Source organism: Augochlora pura, chromosome 6, assembly GCF_028453695.1.
Source record: "Augochlora pura isolate Apur16 chromosome 6, APUR_v2.2.1, whole genome shotgun sequence".
Taxonomy (NCBI): Eukaryota; Metazoa; Arthropoda; class Insecta; order Hymenoptera; family Halictidae; genus Augochlora; species Augochlora pura.
The window spans coordinates 7,573,383-7,594,336 of record NC_135777.1 but is presented as its reverse complement, the minus strand read 5'-3'; the positions used below and the strand labels follow the sequence as shown (position 1 = coordinate 7,594,336).

The 20,954-nt window shown below is 35.5% G+C and overlaps 1 protein-coding gene across 1 annotated transcript in view; it reads right to left on the bottom strand.

The window, feature by feature from the left end:
- Positions 1-20,954, bottom strand: part of Shab (Shaker cognate b) — a 145,129-nt gene that overhangs the window by 33,564 nt on the left and 90,611 nt on the right. The window contains exon 5 of the mRNA XM_078184436.1: positions 2,632-2,892. Within this exon, the coding sequence (XP_078040562.1) occupies positions 2,632-2,892 (261 nt within the window). The remainder of the gene's footprint in view (positions 1-2,631; positions 2,893-20,954) is intronic.

The following is a 20,954-nucleotide window of genomic DNA, read 5'->3' as shown; positions in this document are numbered from 1 at the left end:
TGGGAAAGTACATCATTGTACAATCGGTTAAGTTAGAGTGAAGCTACAAGCCTGCACTAAGTAAAACAATAATGCAACATAAACACTGTGTTATATGTTTCATTATAATATGCACTTTTAATTTGATAAGATGTATTTATATTTATTAAAATATATTAAATAATATTAAATAATAACCGCTATTTTACATCATTATACGCCAATAAAATATTTTATTCTGTATTTTACTAAATAGGTCTTGAAATAAAGACTAAAAGTAAAAAAATATTTACAAGATCTGTTTTTAATATTGTACCCGGTATAATTAGTTAAAACTAAGTTCAGATTAGTTTACGATACTTTGGATGACTTACAGAATCTTAAATGTGACTTTTAAATATTAATTCTCTGTAAAACTTAATTCCAGTACAGTTAAACATTTTCGTTTGAATTTCCAAGAAGGCTGCAGTGACATCAATAGTATTTTATTATAAAATTTGCATAATTGCATTAACTTAAACACAAAAATTTATAAAATACATCGGGAAAAATGAATGCTATCAAAATAAAATTTTACACAATTCAAATACATGCCTAGTACACTTATTGCCATCAGCAATTAGTTAAATTAAGGAAATAACAATACTGCATAAAAAAATAATTTTATATTTTAGTCATATTGTGACACAAATGATTGATTAATGTAACGCATGTTTAATGTAGTTTAACAGAGGATTACACAGAATTTGCCGCCAATGACTTTGCAGTCGATGCAACTTTAAACACAAACAAAATAAGATTTACAGTGGGTCGCATTAATATTGGGACACTATCGTATTTGAGAAATTTTTACTCCGCATCTTTACTGTTTATTGAATTAATGAATTTATATTTTTTTAATAAATCAGAACACTTACTTTAGATTCTACAAACATAAGTTTTCTTTACATAATTTGTATAGTTTTATTGTTAATTGAAATTAAATTAACTAGTGCTTAATTTTCACGTCGCAAAAATATTCGGACATTCCATATGCTTTGTAGTTTAAGTGCCCTGTAAAGGTGAATACTTTGCTTGATGGCAATGTTTGTAAACATATGACGTAAGCACTATCTCATAGAATTAGTTTCACTTCAAATCTTGTTCGTGTTGCACATATTAGCTGTGAATATGCCACGTAAAAGGAATAATACCTCGTTTAATGTACACCAACTTGTTATTTATCATCGCGAAAAAGGAAAATTGTATAGAGAAATCGGGGTATTATTAAATTTGAGCAAGAGCACTGTTGCGGACATTGTACGAAGATATAACCGTGAGGGTGGAATTGCGTAATAAACGTAATATTATTAGAAGCATAAAAGTAATATTATTAGGAGCATAAACGTAAACCCTAGTTTAAGTGCCACAAAATTGACAGCAGAGTTTTTTGAGGAGACCGGCAAAAAGATTCATTCCAAAACAGTTCCTCGGATGCTTCATGAAAATGGATATTATGGCAGAAATGCCCGAAAAAAGCCTTATATTAACGATATTAATCAAAAGCAGCGATTACTCTTCTAAAGAAGAAACATGGTTTGTTGACATGAAAGATGTAATTTTTGCAGACGAAAGCAAATATAACATTTTCGGGTCTGATGGGTACAAACTTATATGGTGTAAAGCTAATGAAGAGCTTCTCACTAAGAATCTTAAACCAACATCGAAACACGGTGGAGGAAGTATGATGGTTTGGGGTGGTGTCTCAGCTGCTGGAGTGGGTGAATTAGTTTTCATTGGTGGAATTTTAGACAAAAATAAATATTTAAATATTTTGAAACAAAATTTGCTAAAAAGTGCTATTAATATGAACATTCATAACGATTTTAAATTTTACCAAGATGATGACCCCAAACATAAATCACGTACATTTCAAAAATATTTATTATATAACCTGCCCAAAAATATTGAAAACTCCTGCACAATCACCAGATCTAAATCCGATTGAAAAATGGGATTACTTAGATCGTCGAATCAGAATGTCGCCAATAAAGTCCAAAGAAGTATTAAAATTGCGATTAACCGAAGAATGGTCACGTATTCCATTAGAATATTTAAATAGAATGATTTCTAGTATACCTAAACGATTAAACCATGTAATTAGGCAAAAGGGCAATCCAACAAAGTATTAACGTCGATTTATTTCTGTTGAAGTATATGTATATCCTTAATGAGCAGATTATAATTTTTAAAGTCTCCGAATATTTTTGCGACGTCAAAATTAAGCACTAGTTTATTTAATATCAATAAACAATAAAACTATACAAATTATGTAAATAAAACTTATGTTTGTAGATTCTAAAGTAAGTGTTCTGACTTATTAAAAAACTATAAATTCATTAATTCAACAAACGGTAAAGATACGGAGTAAAAATTTCTCAAATACGATGGTGTCTGAATATTAATGCGGCCCACTGTATATGTAGAGATGTTTTTCAATTTTGAGAACATTTACGAAACGGGTCGTAAGATTCGTGAACCGATCGAAAGGGTGGCCTGGAAAGAATGAATTATTGCCGAACTCGGAGGCGTATCGGGTATAACACAAGCGCTAGAAGTTAACCAGAGGCTCGACGAGGGAGCCAATTTCCTTAGAGATATCAGTTTCAATACCTGCGACTGAGACGGATGTGTCTGACAGCTGGCGTACGTATCAGAACTGTCCATGCTTCCTTGTTCGTTGTACCCTCGCCCGTAGCCGGTGATCTCCAACGGTTGGGCCGGCGACGTTTTCGTCTCGGTGAAGATCGTCTGCGGGGGTGGCTCCATCAACATCCCGGATCGCATCGCCCTCATCTCCTGACAGATTGGATTACGAAAGTCGCTGGTCGCCAGCGGCATTATATTTTCCGCGTCACTGAATTCTTTGTATTCCTAGAAACACCGACCATGGTGAAAAGTCTCGGCTCGTCGAGAACGATTCGCTGCACAAAGCGTCGTCGTCGACGCGGTTCTCAGCCTAAAAGTCACCGAGAAAATGCGACGATTTCCATCGTACAATTTTGCCCTCTGATTTTATGGTCAAGCATTTCCTTCGTCTTGTTTTTTATTGAACAAATATGCGCATTGTATTCGTCAGAAACTTGAAAAAGGATCTTTTCAAATGCAAAAAGTTCTAGTCTCTCGAACGTGAAAATTATTTTCTTGATGGAACGAAATTTCGAGAATTATCTTATGGCGGGTATTCAATAATAGATCTGTCAAAAATACAAATAACTGACATGACCTAAATGCTACTGTAACTGCGGATCCAAACGGACCCAAATCTCTGTCATTCGATAATTACTTATTTGCGAAATAATGCATTCTTCTCGCGAAACTATGATAAACAATATTTTAATTATCTTCGCACCGTCTTACTAAAATTAATATTTTTGTTATTATTAATACTTTACCGAGCGGTAGCTTATAAATCGGCTTTTTATCCGGACTAGTAGCCTGTGAATTGTTTGTCATGACAATCAATAACTTGCTATCTATTATTGAGATATTATTAAATAACTTTTTAAATATTAGATACCTTTCGCGATCAATAAAATGGATAAGGTAGAGAGAATAAATATTGTTTAATGCTAATGTCATGAAAATATAAAAATCTTCGCGGCCGAATGACCGGTCGGTAAGATATTAATAAAGTTATTTTTCAAGTCTTGGTTATAAAACTATAATAGCACGCAAAGTCTTTTAAAAATAAGTTTCTTTTTAATTCAATTTTCTGCGTTTTAATTAAAAAATTCCGTGACTCCTGTGTTGTTCTTTCAGAAGAAAAACTGTTTTCATTAAACTATCATGAAATTAGTTCAGGATGTTAATGTTAATATTAATTATTTTTGAAGCATTCTAAAGAAAGCTGTCATTTTTAAGAAAAAATCGTTTCTTTTTCAATGGAATGACGAATTCAATACATTTTGTGTATGTATTTGCTCAGAAGAATTCCGAGTTCCAATGATTTCGGGAAAGAATTGGCACACCTGTACGACGAAACTCGCGCATTGCTAATCGGAAAATTAATCGAGAAAATAGATATCTGTCGGGTGCTAGACGCTAAGAGGGGGGTGGGAGGCGAAACAAAATTACTGTGTGCTCTCTAAATAATCGGATCTATTTGATGTGGCCGTTCTACGTTCGTATTGTTATACTCGCCTGATGTGTCCAGAAACGTATTTGTACGGTCATTAGAGTAGATTAGACAGTAGAAGACGGTATATACGGGGTGTTCCATGAAACGAGGGACACGCTTGTACGGTGAACAAGGACAGGAAAAAAACTCTGAAAAAAGTTTTTAGAAACATGTGCACGTTCTATTTGACATCGTTCGCGAGATTATTGCAATCTTCTTGTATGCAAACCTGGAAATGATTTAACCCGAACCTTAATTGTTGCTATACACTGTGATCATTTTATTTCTACCAAAACAGTGCACTTAATATTTCTAAGTTATAATTATACCGTAATAATACTGTTCATGCATTTTGTTATATTAAACGCAAAATATTATATTGAAGTTTTGAAATCTGTTTTGCTCTATCACATCGTCTTTTTAAGAAAAATTTTGATAAGAAATCAAATCTTATTTCAATCGAATTTTATTACTTTAGAAATTGTGCTGCAGAATTTGTACTTAAAGTAGAAGCTATACGAATTGATCTTATCTCGAATTATCTATTCTAGACTTTTTCAAACACAATGATACATATTCTTATAACAATTTAAATGTATAGTCTATAACGTATACAGTTTCTCAGATATTTTTTCGTTTATTTAAAAAATCGAGGATTTGTGACAGGGCATAATTGCGTTTGACAGGGGCCGTTAACTATGTTCGAGAAGTGTTCAAAAATAATATATACATTTATAATATAGCATTATTATATTTATATTTTTTTTCCTTCTTTCAGAAATAATCAATACAAATTTTTAATAGATAGTATGTATTATTATCTATAAACCATGCATTTCTTGATAATGAGAGTCAACGGCGGCAGTTCGTAACAAGCAAAAATTCTTTAGTTTGAAATTGAAAATAGTATGTATCTACGTCCGGGCTTATATTTTTCTAATTTACAAGATAAATTGAATAATTTCCAACGAAGTTTGTACGATAAAAATGTTCGTTTCGAATATTGTTCAAACATGTTCAAATGTTGATAATGTTACACAAAAATATGCCATTGAATTTGGGACAGTCTATAGAATCTTTACGTCTTAAAATCATTCGTATAGTTTTTATTTAATGAATAGGTTTTTTTTATTAAATTTCTCAAAAACTGACGATAATCGAACGCTTTGCGAATCAGTCTGAAAATTTATGATCAGCCCTAAAAATTCTATGTGATAAAAAAATCTATTTTTATCAATCAATGTAAATGATGTTAAATTACGGTGGATTTCACAATAATTTTGTAACGACCAACAAAATCCCCATAAAATACTGCGTCAGTTCGGTGTACTTAATAGTGAATACAACGAAGCACGAGTGTATATTGACAATACTGCATGAACAATCCGTAATAGACACTACTATGCATATGTAGATGTAGACACGCATAGAATTACAATGATGTCACTGGCAGAGGTTCCAATGACATCTTATTGACCGAGGAGAATTCACCGAAACCGAGTATGACCGTCGCGACAGCAACATTGATCGACATCAATTTTGAAATACATGCACACATGTCCATCGAGTTGCTTGCATTGCCAACAATGTGTAACGGTAAGAAGCGTATAAATACCGTGACCTCGTGGCAACGAAAGTGGAACCTAACTGCAGGTTATTGTTCAACAAATTATAACTGGTTAAGCTATTGTTACGCGCGTCGGAAAATTTGAAAAGAAAAAGAAAAATGGAAAATTACATGATTGATAGTAATAGATTTTGATATTATTTAAATATGTTGTAGATCATAACATTTTGAGCTAGCTTTAACAATACGTATGTATAACTACTGCACGGGCTTAGTTTTCGAGATATTAGCTACTACTACACTGAATGTTGACAATTTTTAAATTAGATATTATAGATCTAACTCAGATTTACCCTTGTCCTAAAATCACACAGTCCTAATCCGGAGCTAACCTAAATCTAACTCAGAATCTGGCTTTCATAAATCCGGGTAGGTCACCGTTATTTGTTTTAAAAAATTGGTCCGTTATGTATGTTGTTTATCTAAACTTAACAGATATTCGAAAACTATAGGTTTGCGAACGTTACAAGCATGGGTTAGGTTTGAAATAGGTCTAGCTTATACCTTCATTATTTTTATTAAAGAGTTCGCTTGTTACATACATAGCTTACTCAGTCCTAAAGGCACGAAGATTATGCGAAAGTTGTAAGGTTAGGTTTGAGTTCGGTCTTTTTTTGGATTAATAGAGTAGCGATACTTTTGTCATGAATATCTCGGAAACTAAGGCTAGGTGGTGGTTACATTTATATTGAAAAAATTATTCAAAACTCTGTTTTATCAACGTATTAAAAACCCATCGAAATCGGCGATGTGTAATCTTTTATGCATAATTATCAATTATCCAATGGCAGTATTTTAACTAAGGCTTTAGCTATCAGTTGTGAGATAGATGTTAAAAACAGTTATGATATCGGTTTCGGTTTTTGAAACTACATATTAGGTTGGGGAAAAAGAAATCCATTATTTTTTCGGTAGACGGCTGTAGTGATCGATATTAGTTAAAGTATCGATCAAACAATTTCAGATTTACCATATGCTCGTTGGAAAGGTGACATCTCGCACTACAAAAATTCTTCTTTGTTTAGCAATGTTGACAAAATCACACAAATGTTAGCAGTCACAGGCGTGTTAGCAGTCGTAGCATCGCCCGGGAGCTAAAGATCGATCATGAAACGGTTTTAAACCATTTGCACAAAGCTGCATTTAAAAAGAAGCTCGATGTTTGAATGCCACATCATTTAACACAAAAAACCATGATGGCTCGAATTTCCATCTGTGATATCTTGGCCAAACGGAATGATATTGACCCATTCCTTGAACGCATGGTGACTGAGGATGAGAAATGGATCACATACGACAACACTGTGCGAAAACGTTCATGGTCGAAGCCTGGTGAAGCAGGTCAGACGGTGGCCAAACCAGGACTAACAGCCAAGAAGGTTCTGCTGTGCATTTGGTGGGACTGGAAAGGAATCATTTATTATGAGTTGCTTCCATATGGTCAAACACTAAATTCGGATTTCTACTGTTAACAACTGGACCGTTTGAAGCTAGCGATTGACCAGAAACGGCCAGGATTTGCCAACAGGAGAGGTGTTGTGTCATCAAGATAACGTCAGGCCTTACACATCTATAGTGACTCGTCAGAAAATTCAGGAGCTTGGCTGGGACGTTTTGATGCATCCACCATGTAGTCCAGACCTAGCACCAAGCGATTGTCATGTTTATCTTGCATTGCAAAAGTTTCTTAGTGATAAGAAATTGGCATCGAGAGAAGATTGAGAAAGTCGATTACAAGAGTTTTTCGTTAATAGGGGCCAAGACTTCTACGAGAGAGACGTTATGAAGTAACTTTTAAAATGGCAACAAATTATAGAAGAAAGTGGTGCATATTTTACCTAAATCGGACAATCGGAAACATGTTAAATAAAGTCTTGAAGTTCACATAAAAATTAATGGATTTCTTTCGCCTCAACCTAATATTATGGAAAACTGGGAAGGGCTCGTAATTGTGTAAGGTATATCGATTTTTGGTTTTTCAAAGCCAAGAGAATATGCGTTCGATAACTATAATTTTTTGGTTCTTGACTCAGTGGCAAGCCGTAGCTCGTCAGTAATGAAAAGTATTACACAGATGTAATCATATCTCACGAATTTTCGACTGTGTTTTGATTAATAGTTTTAATACTTTATAATGTATTCAGTAAAATATAACTATAACAAAAATACATAACCGAAACCCAGAACCGAAAAATAGCAGTTGTAGAACCAATGTAATATCGAGATTTTGTTGATTCTTCATAATTCTTTTGATCAGAACTCAGAACCAATGTACAGGGTGTCTCAGAAGTGCTATTATACTCGGAAAGGGGAGATTCCAGTAACTTCGCCCTTGTCAAAGAGTTACTAATAAGAAAAGTGGACCAATCATAGAGCGAGTATGCTTAGCGTCACGCCCACGCAACTGTTGTCGCGTTAGTCGTACTCGTTCTCTGATTGGTCCATGTTCTTCTTCGATAACTCATTAACAAAACCGTAACTGATATTTTTGCGGGTGGGGGGGGGGGGGGATTTATTTCGAATCGCTTCAAGAACCACTTTTTTAAAAGTAAAACGGTAGTTCTGGAACAGCCTGTACAAAAGTTCCAAACGGTTATTTTTGAAATCTTTTCAGAAGGTTAAGAGAGATAAGCTAAAAAGAGCGATGTACAATTTGGTAACACATCGCGTTATGAAAAATATAATTAAACGAATGAACAGTAGATTTGCCACGGAGGGCTTATCAAAACAGCAAAATAGTTCTATAGGAAGATGTCAAATAGGGTACATGGTAGCACAAACTCCTTTCATTGTTTGTTGCGTCCTCTGTCCAGCCACAAAATGGGTGTTACGCGTTACAGAACACCCTGTATAATAACGTGAGCCTGCAATAAGATGCGAAAAACATAAGGGAAATTCCGCTACATTGTTAAGTCGTTCACAAGCTGGCCAGAACCTACCGTAGATGCACAAGTCACGCGTTATGTGTACATACAGAGAATCAATTGCAAAATATTTTCGTTCGGATGCTTGTTTATCGTGCTTGTTACTCAAGTCCCTTTGTTCGCTAAACGAACGCATGCTGGGAGGATGAAAAAGTGGAAGAAAGAAGCGTTGTTCAGCGAGATCCATTACAGGACACTAGATCGACAACAGCGTGAGGTTTTATTGGTCGCTCATTGTCAGAAGCAGCGTGTGTATGATTCTCCACACCGAGACAAAGCAAAGTTTATTCCGACACATGTCAAATTTGCCGATTATGAAATAAATATTCGTATTAAATACTCGTGAATTATTTTTCTACGTATTTCGTTTGATCGTCTGTTTTTAATTACGACTATTTTCTAGCGTTGCGAGTTTTCTAGTTATCATAAAACGAAGGGAAGACTATCCTTTTTCGAAGGAAATAATAGTAATTTAAAAAAGTTTTATGGAAAAAATCAATAAAAAAATGATCGTCAAATTGACGATATTAATCGCGAAATGTAAAAAGAATCATTCAAGATACCACAGTATTAAAAGATTTTAATTTTTGGTTATATAAAAGAGTCACAATTAACTGAAAATTTTGTCGTTTGCGTAATAAACATTATTGATAACAGAAACTCTATTTCGGAGGTATGTAATAATTTTCTATAAAGAGAACTTGTTTCAGTTATTTATGACTGTCATCGGTAAAGGAAATTCTCTTTTGATCACTGATAATAATTATCATTGACGGAAACTTTATAACGGTTATAGTAGAATAATTGTAATTCCTTGCAAAAGTTATGGATAAAAGAAATTGTATTGTGAAACCGGTGTACAAATTTGTAAATACAAATAAATATCAAATAAATAAGGGACCAAAATTCTATTTTACAAAACAAAGTTAAACAAAACCTCATATTTTGCAAAATTATAAGAGACGTTACTGAAAATTCTGATCTGTGTTAAAACTTTTGATTGTCATTGTATATGAAACTGAACAATTAATTGTGTTTAGATAGACGATACAAAATATACAGTAGTACAAACCAGAGAGAAAAGTATAATAATTCACGAGCAATAACATTAGTCTATTACCAAAATTGTCTATTTTGGAAAAGACAAAAAGTAGTTCCTCAGCCACTATTTTATTTCGTTCGCGGTCGTATAACGGATCCAAACGTACGAAAATTTGGGTCGGCGTACAAGGAAAGCGTACATTCCGTGGTTCAAATTTTCTGTCGCGAAAATAAGAACTATAAATCGATTTTCGATATTCGACGCGGAACAAAATATAAAATAAACAAAAAAAAAGTACCAGAAGAGGACATTCGTCAATTTGACCTGGAAGCTGTACGCTCTGGAAATTGGAAAGTGACGATTGCATTCGTGTAACAATATCCTTCGTCAACGAAATTCGAGCATTGCCTTTTATTCGGCCACTCGTTTTACGTGCTAACGACGCTGCCGTCAGCCAATTGCTGGCTCTCCAAAAATTTCAATTTATTAGGCTGCTACGGTGTTTTTGTCCTGCACTGAATATATGAGGCCAGAGAAATGCTTTAAATTGTCAACTAAGCTGCATTCCAATTTTTTATCAGCTTTTTGTTCATTACATGTACCGTGTTTATTTAAGAAACATCGTAAATGTTAATATTACCGAAATATAATCGCTAAATATATTCAAGTTGGTGAATAACAGCGAACAAATAGAATTTACAATATAGGATGTTCATTTGAACATTTTAAATCGCAAACATATCGGAAGCAATAGATTTTCTGGAAAAATATTGAATGCAAAAGTAATTCGATTTCGAAATGGAAATACGACTGTTTTATCTAGTTAGCGTCTGTTAATCGCTTTGACGATTATTTGCAGGATAATCTTGTTCCTTTAAATCGAAACCTATATTTTTATTTACAGATTTTTATTCTATGCGAAAGGTGAATGAACTTTTGCATAAAACAATTTTTAATAAGATTTTACCTTACAAGGATACGTGACAAAATAAAAAATATTTTAATATTTTTAATATTTTCATTTTTCATGGTTGAATGTTAACAAATCAATAATAATTGTATTTCACTTTTTTTTACTACATAAGGAATTAAAGTAATGGCTTACATCACCAAAACATAAACAAAGTTTTGAAACAGCAGATTATCGTTTATACAACGAGAAGAATCACAATGCCCCTATTATCAGAACATATTTTCAAAATGTTCTCAATTTTGTGAATATTTTGCATTCTACACTATCCTATTTTTTATTTTGGTCAATATACAATATTTTAAACACTTCAATAAAAATACTAATGCCGTCAAATCAGAATCTCTAGGTGGCCATTGTATGGGTCCTCTTCTACCAATTTATTGTAGACAAATCTTAGCAATCCAATGTTTCATGTGTTCAACTATCCTTGCAAAATAAAATCTGATTTAGAAGAATTCCATATATAATAAAAGTTCACACCTTTTTTGCATAAAACGAAACTGTGTAAATCAAAATATAATAATAGTATATAAAATATTGGTTAGATAAGGAATTCAAGAAAACGAAGTTGTCCTCCGAATAACCTTCAAAGCGATCGATAAAAAGAGATCAATTAGTTGAATTTCTCCTTCGAAATTCAGTTACACCTGTATTTAACATTGTTCTCGAAAAAGTGTTATTTTCCAGACATTTAGATTGAGAATTTTTCAAATGAACATCCTGTTTAATTTTTCTGTGTGAAACTAGATTCAATTTTCCAAACATACTGTGAGACATCATTTTCATTGGCGATTTTAAAATAACTCATTTATAAAAATACTAAATTATTTAATAAAAAGTTAGAAAGATTTTATGAATTGAGAACAGCGAGACTGCTCTTAGTTCTCCGAAGAAAAGATACAGTAAAGATCGGTCCAAAGTTGATTTCGTTAGCGTTCTCGAGGGCCATTCGAGCAAAGTGAAACGGCGCCGAGCTCGTTCCTTAAACGACGACGTTTCGCGCGGCCTTTGTCGTATAGAACTCGCACAGCAGCCTAATAAACCCCGTCACAGGGACTTTGCTTATCCGAATGAGAACTGGGTCGTCGAGATTTAATGGCTCTACCGTGAGCAAGTGTCGCAGCTGCGGATTTGCATTCATCATCGTCTCACAGCTGTCGCATTTGCATCATCGAAATTAATCTCCACCCGCGTGTTCTAGATGCCGCCACGGAAAGATCGAGCAAAGTCCCGTCCCGCGATATCGTATTAACTCGTTCAATTAGAATCTGAATCACGGTTAGTCGACGTGGTCCTGTTCGTTAATCAATTAGATCGCATGTTGCTCGCCGATCAGCTGAATCGTGCCGCTCGTGTCGCACTCCAACGCGAGAGAGAGAGAGAGAGAGAGAGAGAGAGACAGAAAGAAAGAGAGAGAGAGAGAGAGAGAGAGAGCGAGCCTAGGCACGGTCACTCGATCGCCGAGCACGCGTGTATTAGGAAATCGTCAGATCATGCTGTCGATAGGATGAATGAAAAGTGTAATGTGCGCGTATCTCTTGCTCTATATGCAGCCAACCAACCAAGGAAAACGTTCAAGATTAGTAGAAAAACTAAAATCGTTCTTTAACCTGTTTCCGGTGACCTTCCGTTCCCGCCGAATCATTTCATTTTTCACGTATCTGCTATTCGCTAATGAGCCTGGCGTTTCACCGAGCACGCGGTGCTATACAAGAGTTCGCGTTCATTAGGGCGGCGATCTCGTTAGATTCAACTCTAATTCAGTCTGAATCGCGATAAGTTTGGTTATTCACGGTCGAAAAGCCACGTGCCGAAACAGGTTAACGCATCCTCGTGTAAAATAATTACTGTCTAGAAATAATTCGCTGCTTTCTCAGTGAGACAATTCAATAGGGAAATAGAAAGAGAAAAGGTGAAAAAGAAATAAAGAGAGAAAGAGATAAAAAGGAGTGGAAGAGAAAAAGACGGTGAGAAAGAAAGAAAGAAAGAAAGTATAGGAAAGAGTTATTGTTCGCAGGCAACGGAAGCGGTGTCAGTCTCTTGCCATGCCATACTACTAGTTGAAAAAATCGTTTCTAGTAAATTCGCGTTGACACGTAAACTGTCTAATTTGTCACTAAACAAGTAATTGTACGTAGTAAACGATGCGTGTTCGTGTGCACATAGTGGAACAATGGGACGCGTCTAGGCTGACTAACAAACACCGGCCCAAAAGGTAAAGAAGGTCATAAAACCGTGCGTTTGAGTTGGACGATAAATATTAGGTCATCAAGTATGAAATACGTAGATTTAACCCTTAACGGACGAGAGACGACACGCGAGTGGCAACTGAGAGACAACACGCGGTGTTTATGTTAAGATAATTTGTATGTAAATTATATAATTGTATATAGTTGTATATAATCGTATATAGTTGCATACAATCGTATATAAATTATATTTGCATTACGTACAAATTCAAATAATTTATATGCAAGACAGTCGACACATCTGAGAAAATCGCCTCGTCCTGCTACCTTATTTGGTCGGAAAAGTTGTCGACCGCTAAAGGTTAACAGTAAAATGATGAAGTATACGTTTTATAGTTACCGAGCTAATAATTATTCAAATCACTGGAGCATTACTATTTAATAATCATTGCAAGTACTAATAACGAACATTTTCATTTCCCGATGTGAATTGTGTTGAATAAAAACGCTATGGACGTTTTAAAAAGTATTGAAATCTTATACGATACGAATATTTCAGTTTAAAATAAAATTCAGTTAAATAATCGATTATCATTATCGGCGATCGCGAGACGAATTGATTCGATGAAAACTCGATTTGAATAACTATTTCTCGATCGTCCAGCTCCATGTCGCGACCAATTTCGAAAGAACCGTGCATTGGTAATGCATTCAACCGAACCACTCGAGGGCGAATCATGTTCCGTTCGGAACGGCGTGTTTCGTGCAAAGACATTCGTCTTAACTGTTAGCAGCTTGCAAGCAAATTGCTCGAACACGACTCGCTCGTTTCGCACGGCGCGCCACTCGGAGCGGCGACGCGGGACGCACGGCCGAGTGGCTCATGCACTGGCCTAGCATGCGAACATGGCGTTCGTTGTAAAATTGAAAGCAGGAAATTATCCGTCGGCCGGTGTGCATCGATTTCAATCGTGATATACAGCGGGCATTTGCGAATTATTCGATGGTAACCAGATAGTCCTAGTTCGGGATAATAGCGCGTTTTAGCGCGCTGCGCGCCGCGGCGATTCCATCGCATCATTGGCATAATCTCCGACGCGATTTTTATTGGGACCTCCACTTTTCTCCGGAAACTGTTTCCTCCTGATGATAGTGTTTCACCGGTCAATTCGCAAGTGCCTGTTGCGATCAACGGTAAGTGTATCCAGTTTTTAGCAAAGCCGTTTTATTTTACATATAGTCGATCGAGTTCTCTTTTTTTTTTGCTCACAATTCTTAACCGTCAACAATTTTTCGATAAATACCGCTTGCTAGTATTATCGCTAGACAGCGGATTTTATGCATTATGGAAACAATTGGTCGGTAAAATTGAAAACAGTGAAAAAAGAAAAAAAGCTAAGAATGTGGTGCATTAATTTCTGCTTATTAGAGTTATTCACTTAAACAAATCAAATTGTTTTGTCTTGCAATCGATGCAGAACATTTTTATTTTGCATAAAAAATCACGGTCTAATTGTTACTTTTTATAGAATCCAATGTAATTTTTCTAACTCGTCAAGCATTGTATCTTTTTTAAGAAACTACTTTACATTTCAAATCAAAATCATGTAAGAGCTGAAGAAAATAGACAATCGATTGCTGACAGTTTCAATTTGAAATAACGTAATGATTAATAAATAATTATATAGATATAGAAATAGCAGCCGATTAAAATACTACACGATTAAGACATTGTACGGTTAAAATAATAGACGCTTAAGACAAACAGTTAAACGAATCGTGATACGTGGACAAAGAGACTGACGATAGCTTAGATCATTTTCACGTAATCGATCGCTGTTACCGAACAACCCTAATTAGTCAAGTTCAGTGAAAGAGCAGCAAGATAGTGAAATCACCGCAGAGGATCCTTGAAATTGCCATTGTCAAAGGAATAATCTTAAAGCGCAACCGTCTTCGTGCATGCTAACGTACTGGATAGACTTCCACGTTGGGCAAAACTATGGTAGTCTACTTAGGATTATGTGACAGGGTCGAAGCCGGAGGCATCGTGTGCGTTCGTGTCTAAATAACGCGGTTACCCCGAGCTAACGATGCCTGCGGCTTCGCTAAGAAAATGGCCAGCTCGCACGCAATTCGAATTAGCCTGATCGAGTTGCGAGCCTCGCCTGCGTCTAAAGCAGAGTCTATATCTGGCGAAGGAGCAGACGCGAGCGTGGGTAAACGAACGCGAACAAAATACCCGTGATCCTACTACCCATATGTTCGTAGGACAAGTAAATCTTTTATAGATTGGATTAATTATAATTCGTTATTATAATTATATTGTTCATTGTTGCACTGTGCAGAGCTGGAGCTGATTATCGTCGATGAGATTTTTATGTATACAATAACGGACAAGATAAACGAAATACTCTGTATATGTATTTGGCTAACATATGTTCATTAAATTTATTATAAATTCTAGAAAATTTTTGTTTTGTATATTTTAAAAATGAAAAAAAACCAATTGTAATGGAAAAATAAATTTTATAGATGTTGTTTACATTTAATATCTTTAGTCGCAGTGACGTACATAAATAAAACATAACTACATCACACAATTTTATTACTGTCAAAATTTACTACAAACAAGTTCGATTTTTCAATATAAGTTTTTCGAAATAATGGGCCGCGTTAAAAGAAACAAGATTTGTATATAAACTATTCACGAGTTTAAATTGTAGAGGTTTCTAGTAGTCAATTTTATTATCATTATTTATATATCAATATTTATTTATATATTTATTGTCATCTATTACGATGCAATTTATCTGATTTATATGCAGGATAAATCAGCTAATACAGATCTCCAAGTTATGTTTCATAGCTGCGACAGTTCAGAAAATGATTCTAGAACTTAAATTATTATTTCTACTGAAGTTCGAGTTTTATAAATTTTACCAGGGCATTCGAAAGTTATACTAATGTATAGACGAATGCTCGATAATGTAAACTACAACATGTAAAAATAAAAAATTATCCTAAGAAAGAGAAGATTAAAAAATTACGTTAATAAAGACATTATTTTTCCATTTGATCTGTTATTTGATGCCATTTTAATTATTCAAGAAAAAACTGTTATGCCATTGCAACTAAAGAAAATAATTAAGTAGTTTGTTTGAAGTAAATTAGTATAATTATTGACCAATGTATTAACCCTTTGGGGACGGAGCCGCTCGACGGGCGAGCGTCGCTGTGGACGACAGGTATTGGAGCGCACAGTAAGGAAAATATTCACGTCGCACGTTTGCGTTATAAAAATCCAACAAAGTCATAAACAAATTTAGTCGTGTGTAGGATGTTATAAGATATGAAAAACGTGTAAAACTTTGCTGATTTCTCTGGCAGTGACACTGAAAGACTGACTTGACAAACTGAAATTCGTTCTGACTCTACCATGGTCTCGCATCGAAAGTTTACATTATACGGAAGATACGACTTAATTGCTAAAAGTCTCTAATTTCATTGAGAGGCAACTAGACTTCTTAGGTTGATATCGCCATGCGTATCTTATCGGTTAGGATGACAGACGTACGCGAGAATTAATAGGCGAGACGTACAGCAGCAACACGAGAATTAATACACGAGACGTACCGCAGCAGCGCGAGAATTGGGCGGCTATTTGCCGACACTCGTCCCCAAAGGGTTAAGCGTGCAAATGAATTCGTGGTTTTAGCTTAAATCTTTTATTTGATATAAAAACATCGTTACAACTGAATAATCTATAAATGATATAAACAGACGAAATAATATTGAACAAAAGACGTTAAACAAGCGCCATCAAACATTATATTCATTTTGCAGTTTAGTTAAAAAGACCAATCTTGAAGAAACAGTTTTAAATATATATGAACGTATGCAAGCGGTTGCGGACAAATATTGACTGTTGCAGATAAAATCTTGCAAATAAACAATTCCGTTTCTTCAATTTCGTGTAGATCAGGGCTCGAAAATAACCGGTACCCAATATTCAGATCGCGAGGACTAAGCCTCCTGAGTCCAACCGCGCGTCCTGTTTCGCTAAACACGTTCGCTGCCGTGTCACCCATATCTGGGTGACAGGGTATGCTTCTGTGGGGGCCCCGTCACCGAAATATGTGACGCTCTTCTTATTCAAGATTTTATTTATTTAATTTACGAAAATCCCATTTGTAGCATAGGAATTTAATGGAATAAACACCAGCAAATGTAAATTATTACAAAATAAAAATACAAAAAATTCATACATTATTATATTTGTAATACATCAACTTATATTTAATGTATAAAATATAACGTTATCCTATGCGTTCTGATTATAACAAATTCTAGAACACTAAAAGAAAAGAGTACCGCGATTGCTAATTTCGTTATATTCAAATCACTATTTTGTTTAGAAAAATTTCGTCGGTTATCTACCTTATGCAGCCGGTATGTAACAAATAATAGTGATTATTTTCACAAAGTAAAAACAGCTACAAATTAATCTTTATAAAAGATTATCTGTAAGAAATTCTTTATAAAATAAATCTGTATAAAATAATGATGAATACGCACGATCAGAAAAAATAACTACGATTGATTGGATTGTCATACTTCGTGTAATTAAGTAAATAAAAGATGAAAAATTATTAAAGAAACCTTTCATTAGTGAAAAGATAAATATATTTAGAGTGATTTTCAATCTGGTCAATAAACTCTACGAAGTACCTATCCTAGAAATTAGTTGAAATCTGAAAATGTTGTAAGATAAGAGTCAAGAAGTTATTAAATGAATAAATTATACAATTTATTTGTTTATTTGTCCGTTAACTACCTCGTTCAATTAAATGTAACTATTGTCAGAAAGTTAAAGAACGACAACTAAGGTACTAGAAGAAAGTTACATAAAATACTAATGCTAAGAAAAAAAGGAAATCATAGAAGCGGAAAAAAATGTAATTCTTTGACAACAGCGAATAATTGTAAAAACTATGTTGTAAACTGGAAAAATTAAAAATAAAATCAGACGTGTACATAGCGTGTCGCGCACGTATTTTCCAACACGATATCATTCCTAACACTGCACAGTGTTGTGTTTGCCAACTTTCGGTGTTTTAGTCCTAAAGTCTACGAAAGAAAATAAATAATAATCACCTTGCGGATCTTCTTAATTACAAAATTTAATAAATCCCCAGGGGATGAAGAAAAAGCTGAATTTGATAACTCCGTTACAATTTCTGATTGCGCTTCCAGAGAATCTAAAACGCCACGAAAAAGCCCAAGATCCGCCGACTAGTGACAACATTCCTTCAGTCGCGTTCTCCGGCATCGTTCATGCTTCTCATCCGGAAGAACAAGCAAAAGTATCGAATGTAGTGTAATTTCGTTCCGCGTTCGTTCACGTTTATTCGCAATTGTTTGTGCTCGCTCGCCAGGTAAGAAGCACGCCGGCAGCTCAGAATGGACCGGTGTTCGTGTGAATGAGAAAGTTCTGTGCTTCTGTTTGGAGGTGGGGTGAGGTGAAACGACGGAAAAAGTTATTGTGGGGGCGGGCGAAGAGTGTGAGAGAAAGAGAGAGAGAGAGAGAGAGAGAGAAAGAAAGAGAGAGAGAGAGAGAGAATGGGTTTGTCGGAGGGGGGAGGCAGTGCATACACCCAGTGGACTATACATGAAAACCGTGCATCGGCCGTAAGAAACACGGACACAGTGGCAGATACAGAGACAACGTATAAAAAGCCAGGGGACGAATACAGCGACGGTTAAATCCGCCGTCGTTCGCGCCACTTCTGTGAATCGACCTCGATCAAAATGCTGAGAGCGATTTGCGAAGCGATAGAGGAAGATCGTCGAGAGCAAAATGTATATACAGGCTGTTCCGGAACTTTCGTTGCACCCGAGGAGGGGTGACATTTTCGGAAAAGATGATTCGATGTAACTTTTTCTTTAGCAAAATTGTTCGCTACGGTTTCGTTAACGAGTTTATTAACGAAAAGTACGAACTAGTTGGAGAGTGAGAGCAACTGGCGCCCCGCCCTCTCGATCAATGCCGCGGTTAGCTTGCTGTCACGCCAAAATTCATCCGCTGTACTCACTCTCCGGTTGGTCCATATTTTCTGTTAATAACTCATTTACTGAGTAGAATCCAATATGTTCGCAAAGAGAAAAGTTATATCAATCCATCTCAGGAATTTCCCGTCTCTAGGTATAATGGGAGTTCCGACACACCCTGTACATGCATGTACAGAGCATACATGTGTATACATATTTTTGTATATTGCCATAGCATGTTATTATCGTATATAGAGAGAGATAATGGACGGAAAAGTAAATGTAGCGATCGAACGGTAAAATTCCCCAAAAAATTCTCTGGACAGCCCATTGGTGTATGTAGTGCCGCCTAAGGAAGAACGTTAGTGATCGTAAATACCTTCGTAGTACAAAAGCAACACTCGAATTCGCTAGGTAATTCATCATTTTTCTCGAATTTTCTGCTGTCTTTTTTCTCTTCATCCTACAATGTCACACACACAATTTCCCATTTTACTTGGCGTCAACACACCGCACGCCGCGGTCGGAAGCGGTCGGATAATTTCGCGGTCTTGCGCGAACACGATATCAACAACGATTTCGTACAAAAATCGATTACTAGTCGCATCAAAATTATCTGTTCGATAGAGGAATAGAGTTGAACTTGTGTTTAACGATTTAGAACAGAAATAAAAAAAAATAAAACATAGTTAAACGAAATCATTCGAACGCTTCTCGAGCGAGCGAACATGTAATTAATCCTTTGAAGCACGCATTCGAGAATACGTGATTTATCTCTAACAGATAAAGAGAACTGCATCTCGAATAAAAGTTTGCCGCAATGGCTATTCATCGTCCGCGTTTGATTAAAATTTCATGGGAAACGTTGCACCTTTCGCTCGGTGCTTCAAAGGCTTAAACGAGGCAACGTATGATCACGTGGAGCCAGAGAGATAGTAAGAGATGTAAACAGAGAAAGATAGAGATAGACAGATATAGATGTTCTACAGGTTCTCGTGTAGAAAAGGTGAGAAGGAAAACGTGTCGCGATTAGTGTTCATTTGTGTACGGTACGTAGATTGCTTTCATAAAATCGTGGTATTCGTGGTACTCGAATTAGAACTTAGGTTTGCCGATCTTTTATGTATCGTAACTGTTCATCTTTCACCATTGGAAAGATACGAAGGGAACTCGAAAGATTTACAAAACTGTTTCGTTTGAAATGGTGTAAACTAGTTAGGCTTGTTGGTCGAATTTTCGATACCACTACTTATGAATTGTCTAACGTGTATTTGACAGAACGTGAGCTGTGACAGAACGTGTTCGTTTGTTCATAATCCGTGTGACTGTGAATCGCGTTGAGCCATGATGTAAGAAGGAGAGATGGGACCAACTTCGTCTTTACTCCTGTGATCTTAAATATTCACTTCCGATATAGTCCCCTAGGAGCTCTAATGAAACTTTCATATCATCCATGGTAGTTTCTATTTTGTACGCATGTGAGCGGTACTCGCTACAGTAGGATTCCCGTAACAGTACCACGTTTATACGAATATAAAAATAAAATAGTAATGTATCGGTGAGTACCGATGCGTCACTAGCTGCTCTCGCGGGAACTCATGAAAGCAAACTTTTAGCGTCACAGAAATTCGACGGTCGGATGGCCAACCTTTCATTGTTACATCGTGCATTGCGGTGAACGTAATCTTGGGATGTGTGAAACCAGTGGAAAAAAAGATGGATCAATGAGTTAGAGTTGCCAAATTGGTGAAACGGAGCTCGCATGAACTTATGTTCAATAATGCACTTAAAAGAATGTTTACTTTACCATTGAATTTAATGGAAATCATAGTACACGTATAAAACTATAACGCGCATTAATTATGTATATACGATATTTTTCTTTGAAAAAAAAACAGGAAATGTATAGTATAAAAATGACCTCGGCTTGCTTTATCATTAACACATGTTTGGCTTCATTGAAATCAAAAACAATTAGCAAATACAGTTGGTATATTTAAACAAAAAAAA